The 18,145-nt window shown below is 39.0% G+C and overlaps 1 protein-coding gene across 7 annotated transcripts in view; it reads right to left on the bottom strand.

Moving 5' to 3' along the window:
• Positions 1–18,145, bottom strand: part of HECW2 (HECT, C2 and WW domain containing E3 ubiquitin protein ligase 2) — a 357,621-nt gene that overhangs the window by 207,856 nt on the left and 131,620 nt on the right. For all 7 annotated transcript variants that reach the window (XM_032405743.1, XM_032405753.1, XM_032405716.1 and 4 more), the window contains one exon: positions 10,853–11,179. In XM_032405743.1, coding sequence (XP_032261634.1) covers positions 10,853–11,144 — 292 coding nt within the window. In that variant the 5' untranslated portion in view covers positions 11,145–11,179. The remainder of the gene's footprint in view (positions 1–10,852; positions 11,180–18,145) is intronic.

Below are 18,145 nucleotides of genomic sequence, written 5' to 3'. Positions count from 1 at the left end.
ATAGAACCATGGGTAAAGAAAGAGGAAGCAAAAGGCCAATATATTGTATAATAATTGAAAAAAAAACTGGAATGACAGTTCCTCAACTATGATCTCAAATACAGATATTTTAAAAATTCTTTCAGATGCCTGGTATATAATAAATTCCTAATATTGTTGAAGAAATAAATGAGTGAATGAATACCAAAACTGATCTGTTGAATAAAATCATTAGGAGAAAACGATATAATATGGAATAAATCTCCAATAGGAAAGTACTCACTATTCCGTCATAATTGCCCTAGCCAGAAACCTACTCTTTAATGAAATTAATTAATCCACATGAAGAATGCAGCACAGAGAGCTGGATGAGGTGCTCAGGATACAAAATGAACAGGACACAGTTAAGGAGTTAAGAGTGCACCCGAAGGGACAAACATGGAAAAAGACAAATTACAACACACTGTAATTGGCACTGAAACAGTGATATGAAAAAGTTCCTAAGGAAGCAGGAAAACAGACTGATTGCCTGGAACAGTTAGGGGGCACATCATGGAGTGGGTGACTTTTGAATCCTATCTAAAAGGATCCACAGAAGTCAGCCAGGCAGAAAAAGGAATAGGACAAGAGGTGCAATCTTCAAGTAAAACAGATGTAACCCCTTCATGAGAAAGACGTGACATGCATATGAAATTTTCACCTCCTAGAATGACTTTCTCTCATGTGAATACCAAAAATAAAAAAAGTCCTATTTGATGGTAAGTCTAAATATCACCTTCTTAGTGAAGCTCTTTCTATACATTACCTGTCCCTGAACCCATCTCAGGCTTTAAACCATTCCTTCTCCATGCTCTCATGGTCTCTGTAATATTCTGAACACACTGCATCATTCCTACCTATCTCACACCCCACCAAAATGTGAGCTGATTCATGTTTGTACCCCATTGCCTACTGGCAGACAAACAGCAGGCTCTCAACAAATGTTTCGGTGGTGTTGTGGTTACCACCTATGAAAAAACCACCCTGCATATACTTCACAAATGTCATCTTGTTTCATCTTCCCTGCAAATTTATGAGGTTGATACTATTCCCATTTTTACACAGGAGGCTGAGCCAGAACTTGAATCCAGATCCATCCCATATCCCCTCTCCAAAACCATCCTTTTTGCCACTCTACTACCCGATGCTGAGGTTAATGGATCCACTGGACTCTACCCAGTTCAAGCTCTGTATGTAATTAAGGCATTAGTGTGGGTCTTCCAATGATTTTATGATCTACAGTAAATTGAGAAAATGTGATCATTTGTTGCTTCATAAATTTTTATGTAGGAAAAGAAACATCAGGCTTCCTCAATGAGCATGCATACACTGGGAGTTTTGCAATTCATAATTTAAATTAAAAGAAAAAACACAAAATAGGACTTAGAGGAAGAATTCCTTAATGTCACCACTGAATCCAAGTTATGACACTCTGGTCCCTACCACTTAAATCAGACTGAAAACCTGAGATGCTCTCTATAGTTCCTCTGATGTCCATATGAAGTATACACAATTGTGAAGTTATTTACTCAAAAACTCAACAACAGTGTCAGCCTGACTGTGGGAAAACAACTGTCAGAAATTAACATAACGACTTTGATAGTTATCACAGCTCAACTGTAACTCAAAGACTGCCAGCATAAGACTGGTTTAAAATAAAGATAAAAATATATGGTGCAAAATGAAAGAGAGAACACGTGAGAGCCCACAATGGGGAAAACCTGCTGGAGAAAACAAAGAGAAGATTTCAGGTATACCTGATACCTCTCATCATTATCTACAATACCAAGGGAAAAAAATGAATATTCTTTGAGTTAGTATATCAACAAGAATTTGAAGTTGAGTTTTAAACTTCTCCTGCTTGTTTCCATTTATTTTAGAACACAACTTTTGTTGTGTGTGCATGTGTATTTTGCAGGAAAATCAAACCTCATGTACTCTAGTGTTGCTGATTCAGATAAGTCTCTTCTTTTACCCTTATTGTTTACTTATTCAATACATTGTTGTTTTAAGCCACTAAGTTTTCTCATGGCTTTTTATGCAGAATACAAAACTGGAATAATCCCTGTCTATAAAAAACCCACAACAATAACAATAATGACTAGTATAGGAAAAGGGGTTTAAAACAGGATGGAATTAAATGTTGTCAACAGTAAAAGAGAAGATGGAGAAGGAAGTGATTGTAATAAATATGTTCTAAGATCTTTGTACAGTTTGAGAGGTATTTAAAGATACTGATTCATTTTAACCTTTAACTGAAGTATGCATGACAAATATTTTAAGAATAATTGCTAACAGACTAGACCTAGGAAATTTAACTTTCAAACAAATAGACTGAATAGACGGTAGGGAGTAAAGAAAACTCATCATTTCAATGGAAGGCACAAAAGCACATCAAAAAAAAAAAAAAACTACAAAAAAGCATAAAATACAGAAAACAAGATAGGATGTGGAAATAAATCCAAATATATAAAAATATAAGAGCAAATGTTAAAGCACAAAATGCACCAACTTTAAAAGAGGGTCACTCAGATTGGATTAAAAATCATAAAGCCATAGATGATTTACAGCAGATATATCTGAAGCATGCCAAAGAACGGCTGAAAGGAAATCAGTGGGAAAAGATATATCGAGCAAAAACTAACCAAAAGAAAGTTGACACAGCAACCTGATAACAGACAAACAGACTTTAAGAGAGATATCAGGATAAAAAGATGGCATTATAAATGTATTTTCTTTATTGATGTACCCATTAGTCCTTAGAAAAGCACGAAAAGCCAATTATAACAAATATTATAAAAACAGTATGTGTGGTAAGCAATTATTTTGTGAGTTAGTAATGGGTTTTATCAGAATGAAGACTTTTTTTTGAGAGAGAGAGTAGGGTGGGGAGGGGAAAGAGAGAGGGGCTCCACACTCAGTGCAAAGCCCAACACAGGGCTCAGTCTCACGACCCTGAGATCATGACCCGAGCCGAAATCAAGAGTCAGACACTTAATCGACTGAGCCATTCAGGCGCCTGTGGAGTGACTAATTTCTAAACCTCATGCCAATGTTATCTTAATTCCATCAAAAAATATTTACAATCATTTCACATTTACTAATTATGGTACCTATATAAGCATCCTTCAAGGAAAAGTGACACAAATCACACAGGTACTGTCCTTGGTCCTGCTCTGGGTGTGTCTTCTCAGTCAGTATCCTGAACAGGTTGTAAAATGTATACGAAAGTATGACACTTTTTAATACCCAGCACCTATTCTTGCAGTGATCATGCAAGGATGTATTAGGCTTTGAAACAGACCAGAGGACCTGATACGTTAGCAAGATGCATCTACTATGGTAGAGACATCAACTGCTCCCTAAAGAGCCAACGGCTTCTCCCCATTTCCCAGTATCTAGGCAGTTAGGCAGATCATGGGACTAATGTTGAATGGAGTCTCTGAGAAGAAGTGAGATGTGTCACTTTGGGGCCAAAGCATTTAAGAGCTGATGTAGGAGTCTCCAGTACCCTCTTCCCTTGACACTTGCCCAGAGAGGCCTTCTGTTACAGATGGTGTAATGACACGATGGTGAGCCTTTAATAATCCGATATGGCAAAAATCAGGAGAATGGTCAGCCTGCATCTCTAAACAACAGTACAAAGCAAGCCCCCTGTCAATCCATGTTGGACACATAGTATTAGAAAGAAATAATCTTTTGTTCTGCTAAGTCACGGAGGATTCAGGGTTAGCTCATTTGTACAGCATAATCTGACTGAGGCTAATACAACTAGGTAACAAAAAGCAATTTAGAGTTAAGTTGTTCCAAAAACCATTTCATGTTCAAAGCCCTTATTCTCTAAAAGCATTTTCTAAAATTTAAAGACATGACCTGAAACAACTTTTCTTTGGCAGTAATCATGTAAAAATACCAAAAGAGCTTACAAACAGTCACTCTTCCCTATATTTTATAGCTATTCTGGAAACTAAATACTTAATACATAAATTCTTTGTTCCATTTGATTGAATTTGGGATTAAACTGCAGCTTTCCCATCACCTTGAAAAGCATATTGGTTCAGAACGTATATAATACTCAAAATACTGTATTATTTAGCATTGAAATTTGAAGTGCTTTATATAATTTATAGAACTCTGACTCAAAGGATTGGATTTTGGTTTTTATAAGCAGAAGCGGTCTGGTGTGTCACTTTAATCTGGACATCCCTTCTTGTGGATTCATCCAGTAGATAAGTTTGTGCTGCAGCTTCAGGCTACCAGGAAAATGATTTTATTATTATTTACAGTAGCCAAAATAATGATGATAGTTTGCAATCAGCACGACCTTAGAATAAGCCTAGGCACCTTCTCGAGAGCTTTATACACATTATCTTCTTTCTCGTGATACTGGTACTTTTTTTGTCTTTTTTTTTTTTTTTTACAGATGAGGAAACTGAGATTTAAAAAGATGACATAATTCAAAAAGGGCTTCTGTCATGAGCAGCACACGTAGGGCAGCTCTGCTGCTCTTCATGTGGAATCGACATCAAAAAGATGACATAATTCGCTTAAGCCAGTAAGTGTATTTGAATTTACTAGTCTGTCTGATTGCAGAACCTGTGCTCTTAACCACTGATAACCCCAGAATTTCTCAAAGTGTGCTATGAGTGATAATCTTGGTGGCACTGTCTACAAAAGTTATTTTTTTAACAGTTAATGTATGTTAGAATTACAATTGACACAGAACACCTTTCCCAAGCCTTACTGCTTAAAACAAAGTCAGGGTAGATAACTAGATTGTTTCTTCCCTCCTTCCTTTCTTTCTTCCTTTCTTTCTTTCTTTCAATCAGATGGTTTAAAGAAAAATATTAATAGTACAGGTGATAATCCCATACTGTAAAAATCAAGAAGGTGCTGAGTAAATAACTGAAGGTTGGAAAACACAGGACTATATTTTTCAACACAAGGGGGAGAAATGAAGACTAAGACATGAGACACTTTAGGCCCAGCCTTGGCTGCCTCCCACTGGCTGTAGAGCATCACCACGCTGGACCTTAATTCTTTATCTGTAAAACATCAATTTAAACTTTGGGATCTTAAAGCTCTGAAATACATAATCTCAATGCCTTGGTTAACTACTGTGATCCTACTTCTATTTTACCATCCAAATGCAAAGAAATATGAAAAACATCATACTACATGAGCCATAGTATTTTTTAAGATAGAGGCAAGTATGGTCGTTCTGCCATTCATCTTTGAAGATATAATCAACACGCAGACACTGAGAGGTATACTCAAAGGGCGATCCAGAGAAATGCTGGCAAACTATTTAATACTGGTCTATGGCAAGATAAGCTTGAGCCAGAGTATGAAACAGCTGCATCAATAAGCCCATTATTTAATTTAATTTTTTAATAGCAAGATTTTCTCAATGAAGAATGCAGGACATTGATTTACATCTTAGAGGAAGCTTCTCATCTAGTCATATCAATTGTAGGCCAGCACTTTGAGTAGCACTGGTGTACAGAACAGTATAGACGTCTAGTTTTCATAATGTGCATTTTCCTAGCTCTGTTCGGGTACTTGAAGTTGCCTGAAAATGAGAAATGGCAGAGTAAGCCTTTTGAAGTGTTTTTCTTTTGAATAGCCAGAAAGCAAAGCACAAGACCAAAGGTTAAGGGGAATTAGATAGCGAGCCTGAAACAAATAGAATATACTCTGCCGACTCTTTAAACAGTGACCATTTGGTTTTTCATGGAAAGCTGTGTTGCGTACCCTAAGTGCTTTTGCACAGTTAAGCATTTGGCTCCTTTTATTTAGACAGCTTAGAAGGAAGCAATGAGTAGCAGTGTTACTCTTGTCAGGGGTCACTTCTCATTACGGAGACCAACAATAAGTTATAAATCTAGTGATTTTTGAAAACCATTTGCAAGGCATTAATTGCTGTAATTTGGAGATTCAGAGCTATAGCTACATTGCAATCATCTCTGGAAATCTCAGGGTGTATCTGAGACTTTCTGGAGAGAGAAAATATAATTATCACCTGTTTTAAGAATTATGTTCACCCCCAAATTTACCCCAAATGGCACTTTGATATTTTCAATTTTTTTTCCTTTGTATTCCCAATAGGATGTATATACTGCTTAAAATGCCTGGAGAACAATTTATTTTTCTGATCCAGGAGTATATATTTTCTCTCCAGATTAGCTAAAAGTCACCTGGACTGACTTGTACAATGCAAAACCTTATTAACAATTAGCCAAACACAAGCAAAACTCACACTTCTTGAGAGTAAGAAAATGTAAGCCAAGAGAAACACAATCAAAGTGCAGAGTGTGCCAATAAGCCACACCTCACTGGCCAGACGTTCCACCCAAATCCTTTTCCTTTGGGATTTATGTCTACAGAGACCATCTCTCTGTTCCACAAATAAAACTAGGCGTTGCTAGGAAACAGTCCGGCTTCTCAGGACTCGACTGAAGGGGGGCAGCTACTCCCTACCAGGAGGGACACGAGTTTGAGGCCGCACCTGACATGTATGCTACTCTTGGGAAACCTGGATTCTCAGCGCACCTGTGTCACAGACCCCAGGAGAGAATGTATTTCTATTTAGCCACAACAGCCTTAAATTGGTGACATAATTTGTGCCCCGAAATTCTTTTCTCCATCCTGGCCTTGCATTTCCTCTTTTCTTTCGGGTTTCTCCAAATGTATCACCTCGCCACCTTCATGTAATAGTGCCCCAGAACAGTTTGGTATATATTCGCGTTACTTCCTTACTCATTCCGTAGATGCTTCCTGTCATATGATGGGTCCTACTAAACTTTTGAAAATTTCCACATGGCTTGGAGTTACTGTTTTCAAAATTTTTGTATCAGATTTTTGTTACTTTAAAAAACAAAAATAAAAACAATGACCTAGTGGTTTTTCAGTCTGTTAAAGCAGCCCCAGGCACATTCCCTGAAGTAGTAACCACTGGAGTAGCCCACACTCTCTGTCCTGCCTTCACAAGCAGTTCGTGTCCCTCCTTTTCCCTTCGGCATCTTTACACCACCTAGCAGCTCAGTCAGGGTTAACTGCAGATACAAGAGAGCTTCACAGTGAGGACTTAAGCAAAGAGGGGAAGATTTTTTCCACATATGGCAAGAACTTTGGAGTGCCAGTCCAAGCTCATTCTGACTTTCTGCTCTGTCATTCATAGCTTTTAATCTCGATTGATGTCTTACGGTTGCTCCATGGACGCAACAGTTCAAGATATCACATCTTGTCACCACAGCCCCAGGTACAAGAGAAAAGGAAATTTAATGACTCTACAGGAGACTCTGGCTTTTCACTGGAAAAGGAAGTTCCCCCAAAGTCTTTCCCTTACATCTCCCCGGCCAGAGCTGGCTCACAGCCCACTCCTAGACTACTCACTCATTGGATTACCATGTAAATTTAGAACTTTCCTGACTCTGGGGAGGGCCTACGTGCCCTGAGATGAATGGCTTGCTGCTGAGCCCTGACCCTGTAAGGAAGAAGGATCAGGAAACAGCTCTCTGTGAAAACCCACAAAGCTGCCACCTACCCCTCTCCACATGGGAGGGCAAAGTCCCCACAGAAGTGAGGCTGCCTCCAGCCTAGAGGCCAGAATAGCCCACCTTAGCCCCAGGAGCAATGGCTATCTCTATCTAAAGCCAGGTCTCTGTTCACTCATTCTGAGGTCCCAGATCAGCCAGGCTTCCTCTGAAACATAGCTGTGGCCCTTCAACCATAGAAATGAGCCAGACTTAATGTCTTAGATGCTGAGACCTGTGCCTCTCAGACTCCTTTGCTGCAGAAGAACTGTTGGAACCAACAACATGCCCTAGAACCCCAAGTACATGGTATTTTCACCTGCAGATGCTAGTCTCTGTGTTCATCCCAGTCCCTTGAGAGGTCTGAGGGCTCCAGTTCTCTCTGCCCTGCCAGGGATCTAAAACTATTAGAAAATACACTAAGAAGAACTAACAAACCCATGGAACTTAAGCCACCATTTATTATTCATTCAGAGTTCTCTGGAAATGGTGAGATGGGAAAATTAAGTGAAATCTCTCACTGCCTACGGGAAATCAAAAGCATGGAAGAAACTTCTGCTTCAGGGCCTAGGGCAGTGATTAGTTCCAGACTAGCCTTCCTGATGGAAACAACTGTAAAACTGGGAGGCAGTGGTTTTCAGACATTGCACGACAGGTGGCTTAAGATGAAAACCCCAGAGGGAAGAGAAACTGATGAGGTGACTCTATGACCACCCAGATCTCAGCCAGGGGACAACTTCCTGAGTCCATGGAAGTTCTGACAGGCTGAGGATGCAGAGATCAGAGTATGGATCAATAGGCAGGGCATGGGGAAGGAAAGAACTATGGAGGGGTGAAGGTCAGAAGTGCATTGGGATACCCACAAGCCCTAGGCTAATGTCTGGACTGCGCATGTGCAGAGAAACACTACCAAGGCTTTGTAGAGAGTAGCTGCTAACGGGGCTGAGAGTGCGCTGAAGTTCCTAGAGGTCCAGCAGTGCTAGAGAACACTGGAGTTATGACCCAGCCAGAGAAAAGACACGTGGTCGACATTCCAGGCATCCGCTCAGACATCAGAAATGCCACTACTTAGAAAGAAGTACAAAGGCCAACAAGGCTTACCATAGATCTAGCCTAACAAAGCCCTAAACCAAGCCCTAACAAAATCCATAGGGGAGACCAAACTTGGAGGCTGAATCCCATCAAGTTAGAAGTGCTGGGGAACCACTTTGGGCTTTCCACAGATCCATCCTCACAAAGGGGAAAATTATACCTAGCAAGTTCAAAAAAATAAATCTGCCTACTAGGATAAAAATTAACATTAAAATAAAAATTGTTCTACAGAACTCGGGATTTCTACAACTTAGAATTCTCAATAGCCAGTGTAAAATCAAGAACTGCTGGATATGTAAAGAAACAGGAAAATGGGATCCATGGTCAACAGATAAACAGATAATAGAAACTGCCCAGATACTGGATTTTGCAGAGAACTTAAAGCAGATACATTCGATTCAATTCAAATAACTGAATGAAAATATGGTCTGAGTGAGTTAACATACAGGGAATCTCATGAGAAAAATAAAATATACAAAAAGAAAAAGAAATGAAAACTCTACAAATGTAAAGTCAAATAACTGAAATTTTAAAATCCATTGGATGCGACTGACAACAGAATGAAGATGAAAATATTAAAAGTTAGTAAACTTGAAGATAGGTAAATATTTTTAAAAAATCTTATTAAAATGAAAAGAAAACAGTTTGGTGAAATCTAAAAAGTTGAAGTTACATAAAACCAAAAGAATCACTTCCAAAGTCCCATCAAAATTGTAAGACTTTTTTGTGAATATAATAGATATCAGAAATAAAAATACAATTTTTAAATCCTACCTTCCCCATCTTGAATATATATTTAAACACACCTGGGTAAAAATTGTCATAAGAGGAAACAGAAAAATAAAAATTCTTGAAATTTTTTTTGCCATTTTAGATTTCTTGTTATCCAGCATGATTAATAGAGTTACATTAGTAAATACCAATCAATTTTAGTCAACATAAAATTCTTTGTTGCTGTGAAACATAAATTTTAGTGGGTTGAACATTTTGATAAACTGTCAGCAAGGATGTTATTTTGCCTTAAATCATAGTTTGTCAAGGGTGGTGCTAACAGATATCTGTGGGAGGTGGTCCTGTGCATTGCGGGATGTCCAGCGGCATCCCTGGTCTCCCATTCCCTACCCCACTGTGTCAACCAAAAATGTCTCCAGACATTACAAATGGCCTGGAGGGGGTAAAATCGCCCCTGAATGAGAAGCACTGCCATAAACAAATAGGTCTTTTTTCCCCCTAGTTCACTCCAAAAAAACAAACAACAAAGATGCCTGGTTTATAATTTACAGTGAAAGCAAACATGTCTTTCTATTAAAATACTTGATGTTAAATTTTGAAAGGAATTCCCTTCACTGAGTGAAAAATTTCCCCAACTTTGGGGAATGTTAGATTTTTATTATCAGGTTTAATTTAGATTTTCTTTAAGCCTGGTTGGTAGGGTTTGGATTTTTGCTTTCAATAAAGCAAATTTTATATTTTCTGGCATGTGCCATTCATCATTCGCTCACCTATGCATAACAAGTGCAAATTAGCTAAACACAGCTGGGACATTTCTATTAAAACAAATAGCAACTTATTCCTAAGTCATTTGTTAGGAAAATATGACACTTTCTTTACCTAACTGATCAAGGACACATCAGGAATTTTGAAATAAAAAGATACCATAGACTGCATGTTCTTCAAGAAATTCAATCTTTAGAAACTAAAGAACAGTGCAGCTCTCTCAGGTCCCCTCCCTCTTTGGGAGCTTTGTACTATCACTTTATTATTGCTCAATAAACTTTGCTTTGCTGGAAAAAAAAAAAAAGAAAGTACAGAACATTTTTTCACATCAGTTATCTAAATTGAGACATCTTTTTCATCAGTTTAAAAATATTAGTAAAAGTTAATACCCAATTCTTCCCGAAATGGGACTACTGATTAAGGGCAATGTGAAGCTTTAAAAAGAAAATATTATAAAATCTGCAGGTTCTGGCATTTAATCAGGGTAGAAATATAACCACAAAATTCATATCAGCAAAGGTATTTATTATTGTTGATTCTTTCCCTTCTAAAGAAGAAGGAAAAAAAAGTCCCAGAATCTTGCTGGGTTTATTTGTGTGTGTGGTCCCCCCACCCCCTGACCCCCGCCAAGGAAAAAATACACAATAGTGTCATATCAGAGTAAAAATGTATGCTCTAAGTCACATGCAAGTCCATTTCATGTCACTCACCTATATGATAAAGTCCAATCCAATCACTGGGGTCCACCTCCTCTTTAATATCCCAGAAGATAATGAGGTTCTGGGCTTGCCCCAGCGTGTACTCGTACATGCTCGCAGTCAAGCTGGAGCGGCTCTCGGAAGTCACCAGGTCTGTGTCGCTGTTCGCCCTCTGTAGGGTCATGTTCTCCGGCATGGAGCTCTGGGAAGCCAGGCTCTGGAGGTTCTCTGGGCTCAGTGTGTACCGCATCTGGGGATTTCGACGCCGCACAAAAAGCAGGTGCTCCCGGGCTGAGCTAGCCATCCCGTCTACCTCTTGGAGGTTAGCTTCCTACAAAGCTGCAAGAGACATAACAAGCACGAATCATTAGCGTTACAATGCAAGGAATTAGGTTTAAGCTTCCCAGACATAAAGCCCTAAAGAGTGTTTATTAAAGCCCCACCATGCAATAATCTTCTGCTGTCAAAATAAAACCTATTACTCTACTGTCAACGGATGATGTCAGAAACAGCTCCTGAGAAACAGACTGAGGTCACATGAAGGCAAAGGCCATTGCACACCTGTCGCCCTTGATTTCACTGGGCACAGCTCCTCCTGGCAATTAAGGAGAAGGGGATTTCGCTACTAGCCCTTTTAGGTCTATCCTTTCCCAGACACCCCACCTACAGAAATGGTCCTCGTTTCTTTCACCTCGCCCCCCGACATGTATTTGTTTCCTGTTGAAATTAAATTTTAAAATAGCAAGACAAAAAATTTTGACACAGTTGAAATATACAGTTAAGCACAGGTTAACTTGCTCAATTTCCTTCTCACAGGAATGTAACCCATTAGAGTCTTTTTCAGAAACCTGCTCAAATGTCACCTCCTCTCTTAAATACAGTGGCCATTGTCTTTAAAACTGCAACACCCCAGTCTTCCCCCTCCCGTCCCTCTCCCTGTGTTTTTCTCTAATAGCAATTATTATGATCTGATGTGCCACACAGTACCACGTACTTATTTATTTGGTTACTGCGTACTTCTCCCAACAAGAATGTAAGCTTGGGGAAAGGACAGTCTCCTCAATAAAGGGTGCGGGGAAAACTGGACAGCCACATGCAAAAGAAGGAAACTGGACCCTTATCTTATACAATACAAAAAACCCCAAATTCAAAATGGATGGAAGATTTGAACATAAACCCTGAAGCCATAAAACTCCTAGAAGAAAACACAGGCAGTAAGCATCTTGACATCAATCTTGGCAATAATTTTTTGATCTGACACCAAAAGCAAAGGCAACAGAAGCAAAAATAAACAAGTGGGACTACATCACACTAAAACACCTCTGAACAGCAAAAGAAGCCATCAACCTTGACGCTCTCCTGTCTCTATAAAGCAGGAAGAGTGCCCCAGCAGTGCTGTGTATAGCGAGGGAGGAGATGAAGTGGAGAAAGGATGGAGGTTAGCCGTGTATCTCTTTAACAAACACTCAACACAGCACTTACTCTTTTAAGTGATTTACAAATATATATAGGTTATTTGGAAGACTTGTGTTTATAAATCAATAGCTGCACATGCTTAAACTTTACCCTGTCTCAATATGTTCATCTATTAAATGGAGGTGACTTTACGGTACCATGCAAGATTGTTGTAAGGATTAGAAAAGTCATAAGTGAAAGTATTCAGTAAAAAGCAATTACTGTTACTTTAGTAATAATGTAATTACTGAATTAATTAATGCACTATTTAGTTTGGGTAGCTCCAAGGACTGGAAGACAGTTAACAGAAGTCAAACGCTGCAGGCTACCTTTACACATGAAAAATCACTGTGAGTTCTGCCTCGTGCTAGATGAGCCTGCAATGGGGAAAGAAGGAGAAAGCAGTCCCTCCTTCCCCTGCCTCCCTATTCGACATGGCTTCTGGCTCCCAGAAGCCAGAAATCAGCTACGTGAGGAAACACAGCCCTTTGAGTTAAAGCTTCAGAACTCAACCACGTCTCTTAAATAATTGTTTCTACATTTAAAAAATTAATTCCAATCTCCAAACAATCCACGTGGGAAAGAATTTTTAAAGCTGAGCACCTACAAGCCGGTGACTGCACACAGTGAAGGGCGAGATTAGAGAGAGAAGAAATTAGAAGAACCTCGGGCACAGAATATGAAGCAAGGCAGGTGAACCCTCACTAAGAGTGATGAGCAGGGAGCCATTCCAGGGTCTCGAGCAGAAGAGTCAACATATGAAATATAGTTATGAGAATTAGAGAGCCTCCGAAGGGCTAGGAGGGAAACAGCAGTGGGGAAACCAGTTAGAAGCAGGTTAGTTAAGATATCCGGCATTGAGTGCTGAGAAATGGATTTTAGTAACACAGAAGGGAAATATATCAATTGGGAATATTTCAAAGAAAGAACCCAAAGACTTGGCAACAGAATGAATACAGGGGATAAAAGTGGGGGAAAATTAGGACTAAAGTCTAGATTTTCAGTCTAAGTGACAACAGAGTCCCAGAAACATTGACAGGGCTGAGAAAATCAATACCATCTTGGGTGGGTTTGAAGTAAATGCAATATATCCAAGTAGCTATGTCCCAAGGACTCTTGTGAGGGTGGGCCGAGTTTCTGGTTATTATGAGGCCAGGGGTAAAACAAATATTCAAATGCAAGTTTCTGCTTAATAATAGCCTTATTATTTGTTAAATAGAATCAACTATGCCAATTCATCTCAAAAAGTCTTATTAGTTTGGGGTTTAAAAGCCTCATTAAGGGGGCGCCTGGGTGGCTCAGTTGGTGAAGCATTCAACTCTTGGTTTCAGCTCAGGTCCTGATCTCAGGGTTGTGAGATCAAGACCTGTGTCTGGCTCCATGCTCCCGTGGAGCCTGCTTAAGATTCTCTCTCCCTCTGACCCTCTAATCCCCTCCTGCTCGTACTCCCTCCCTCTCTCTCTCTCTCTCAAAAAAATTAAATTAAATTGAATTAAATTTTAAAGAGCCTCATTCAGATATTTTACTCTACATAACTTAGATCAATGTAAAAGAAAGAAAATTAGAATGCTTAGATTATAATGAGGGACAAGAGTCAAAGCCTGTATTGGAAAACTTCATTTTTCCCCTATAGGAAAAGTAATGTATGTTTCAGAGTTCATGTTTCCATGGAAAATAAGATCAAACATTTTGCAAAAATTAATTCTCAAAGTTGCATGAAAATGAAAAAAAATCAAACCACTCTAAATGTCATAGATAAAATTTTACTTTATAATTTTACTTTATTCAATGCAATATTCTCACATGGGAAAATTAGCTACTGAAATGACAGAGAATGGCTGCTTTACATTTTCTCCTACTGAAATCTAAGAATTCTTCATTTGCTTCTTGGTTTCATACCTCTGTCTTATGCAATAAGAAAGACAAATTGTTCTTCAGAAAATTATCCATGCTCTTCTGAAAAGCTTTAGAAAGTAAAGCTGATGGTAAGGGAAACTGATTAGTACCCACCATATTTATTAAACAGAAAGCTGGTCCTTTCAAGCTCCTTAGACAATCCCTCCCATGAGGAGCCTCTGCAGCAGCTCTATGTCCCATTCCCAAAGGACACAAGGTAACCTAATGCAGCACTCCTTAAAACCCCTCCCCCTTCTATTTATGATTGGGTCTGCATCGTGCTGCTCTCTCAGATAACCGACATCTGCTTAAACAACAGCTAAAAACAAAATCACTTTTCTTCCAGAGGTCAAGAGAGATGCAATTACCAAGCAAACTGCAAAACACCTTAGTATACAACTTCATTTCCAAAAGGAGCAGATTTTGTGTAGAAGATACAGACAGTAGCAGATGACAGATACAGTAAGCAAGTGTTTTTATTTAAAATATTTTTGCTCAAGAATCTGGGGGTGAACGTCAATTTACTAAATCTCACCTGAAGGGCAAGTACTGACAACATTCCTTGTCAAAAGATTTTTACAAACTAGAAATACACCCTAGGATTTTAACTTCTTAGACTGGACACTGATACATAAAACCAATAATAATAACAAAAATCCTTGTTTAACCTTTCAAATTCCAAAAAAATACCACACAAACACACACACACACACAAACACACACACATGCACGTACACACACCTGCTCAACCATACTATGCTTCAAACTCCATGTGTGCTTTACTACATAAATGAGGAAAACAAGGGGGGAAAAAAAGCTATGTCAAGAGACACGAAGGAAAACATAATTAGCCTGCAATAAGCAGAGATGTGAGAAATCTAGGAAGAGAAATCCGCGACCCATCAGACCCGCAAGGCTAGTTGACATATGAGATGAAGAAAGCTATCACCGAATTCTCAACTGAAGGTGCCTCCCCAGTAGATTTCCATCATATCTGCTGCTACGAGAAAGCAGTCATAGTAATTACTCAGTGTTTATCATATATAATCATAACCCCAATGTTCAGCTTCCTCAGCAAAAATGTTCTAGTAAATTGATTAATACCAGGAAATCCCTGCTCTATGAATTGCCAGTAAATGCTCCCAGGACACTGGGGCATTTTACGGAGAGCCCAAGGTGACTGAACCTTCCACTCACTTCCTCTTCTCAGGTGGAGAAGTATCAGAAAATGCAAGTTTCCCTCCAGCCTGCTGCTCTTTAGGAAAAGCCTCTTCCTCTTGTAATTTTATCCAATAATATGTTAGGATCCACAACACAAAAACAGCCCATTTGTCAGTTTGGAAAAGGAATGTACACAAATGGGGAGAAATAATTTTAAGTTCCAAAAGTTTTTCATTTTAAAGACTGAGTCCAACAGTGCTTGCAAGATGTTGTTTTGGCCTTAAATCACTAAATATACACTAGATAAATAAATAAGAGAAAATAATTCAGATTTGGCTTCATTCTTTTTAGTTCTTTAAATTCTTTTTAGTTCTTTAAATTATTAAACTTCTCTTTGCAGGTGTGAATGGATAATTCCCAAAAGAAAAAAGTTAACTAATTAATACTATATATCAAAAAACACATTTTTTAAAAATGAGATATAATTTTTTATACATTAAAATGTCAACTCTGAAAAATAACAGTACTCAGAAGTGAAGGTGCAGCGAGACACACACTCGTAGGCTGCTGAGAGAGAAGTTTCACACAGCTTGCCAGCGCCCTGGGAGAGAAAAGGCATCCAGACCAAAACTGAAGGCAGTTTCCTCAAAAAAAAGGAAGTGGTTATTAGAAGAAGAGGACATGAATGTTGGACAAAAATAAAGGAAAAAGAAAAAAAAAACTAACAAAATATCAGCACCCAAATGACAAACCCTTATATATGTAATGAGAGAAGAAAACAGAATAGGATCCCATGTATGGGAGGAACAAAGGCAATAATGTTACTCATTTACCTCAAAAGTTGAAGATAGATTATAATGAGTCCCTTACTGGAATGATATTCATTGGCTCATTGGCATAGATATCGATTTAAAACACTCATCTATATTTTTAAAATGCTATTACATTAAGAAGAGTAAAACTTCAAGAATCATTTTTAAACATTATACCAGATTAGAAAAACGGGAACCAAAGCTTCATGTATTTTCAAGACCTTTTTAAAATTCCAAACTGTTTTTCAGTAAATACACATGAAATTCCATGGTCTACCCAACTATTTCTTAAAAAAAGAAAAACTCTTTCTTAACATATATTGCATTATTTGTTTCAGAGGTACAGATCTGAGATTCAAAAGAAGAAGAATGTAGCAGGAGGGAAAGAATGAAGGGGGGGAAATCGGAGGGGGAGAAGAACCATGAGAGACGATGGACTCTGAAAAACAAACTGAGGGTTCTAGAGGGGAGGGGGGTGGGAGGATGGGTTAGCCTGGTGATGGGTATTGAGGAGGGCACGTTCTGCATGGAGCACTGGGTGTTATGCACAAACAATGAATCATGGAACACTATATCTAAAACTAATGATGTAATGTACGGGGATTAACATAACAATAAAAAAAATTAAAAAAAAAAAAAAAAAAAACTCTTTGCTTTTATTTCAAGCACTGTTTGTGGTTTGCTTCTCTGTTGACAAATATCAATGGTTTGTATGGGGGAGTGGAATCAATTCATTTCAAAGTCATCTCTTTTGGGTTGGGTTTTTTTTTTTTAAGATTTATTTATTTATTTATTTGCCAGAGAGAGAGAGAGAGAGCAAGACTACAAGCAGGGGGAGTGGCAGAGGGAGAAGCAGGCTCCCTGCCAAGCAAGGAGCCCGATGTGGGGCAGGACCCTGGGATCATGACCTGAGCCGAAGGCAGACGCTTAACCAACTGAGCAACTCAGGCATCCCTAAAGTCATCTCTTTTGAAAGATATTAAATTTTTACTCCCTGAACATCCCTAGGGCAAAAGATGTCTTTTTTTTCTTCTGCATGGAACACATCCCAAAATATCATCTTTAGCTACTAAAGCTGCAAATAATTACCAACTGTTGGTAAATGGAATTCAGATATGAAAAATTCTACATTACTTTGTGGTGGTTGGAATACATTTGCATGGGAAAGTGTTCCCTGCAATGCAAACCACAAAACATAAGCTCCTAGTTACTGATTGTCAAAAGCTGCTAGAAAAGACAACCAACTGTATTGCAATACAATTGTGTATTCCATAAAACACCCAGATGTCATAACCATAAACATGAGTAATAATAGCTGCATGTACTCTGTACCCCACAGAACACATTTTTTAAGGCTTTATGCTTCTCTCCATTCCCAGTGCCACAGCAAGCCTAAGCCAAGTTCATGTCAGATCCTATCTAGATGGTCACTTCTCAGCGGGCCTCTGTGACTCCGGTGTTTTCTCCCAATCCATCTGCTCTCTCCCTGCAGAATTTCCTCAGTGACAGCACTCCTACTCAAGTACGTAACATACTTAAAGGGCCAGGAGGAAAGCAAACAAAGGCACACGGGTGCAACCAAGTCTAGGCAGGGTGAGCAGGGCAGGCCTCTCACAGGTAGTGACATTTAAGCTGATAAAGCTGAAACCTGAAGTTAGGCCTTTGCAAAGTCCAGGTGACAGGTGAGAAAGGCATGAAATTGAGCAGTGGCTCTGAGGGTCAGGGTGGAGAAGGGAGGGTGGGTTTTTGCAGGGATTTCTTTACACTTCCTGAAAGAAAACATTAAAACGTTCCCTCCGGGACTTACTCCATGCAAGGTCATCTATTCTGCTACGCATGAAATTGCTTAACATGCTCAGCACCGTCCACACCATTCTCTCCACCTGCAGCACCTTCTCCACCTTCTCTGTAGAAGGCAACACTCCTACTACTGAATCCCAGGGGCCTTTTTATATCATTCGTATTCCCTACACTTCACAAC

Source organism: Phoca vitulina, unplaced genomic scaffold, assembly GCF_004348235.1.
Source record: "Phoca vitulina isolate PV1807 unplaced genomic scaffold, GSC_HSeal_1.0 scaffold1, whole genome shotgun sequence".
NCBI classification, from domain to species: domain Eukaryota; kingdom Metazoa; phylum Chordata; class Mammalia; order Carnivora; family Phocidae; genus Phoca; species Phoca vitulina.
This window is presented reverse-complemented; position numbering and strand designations above follow the sequence as displayed.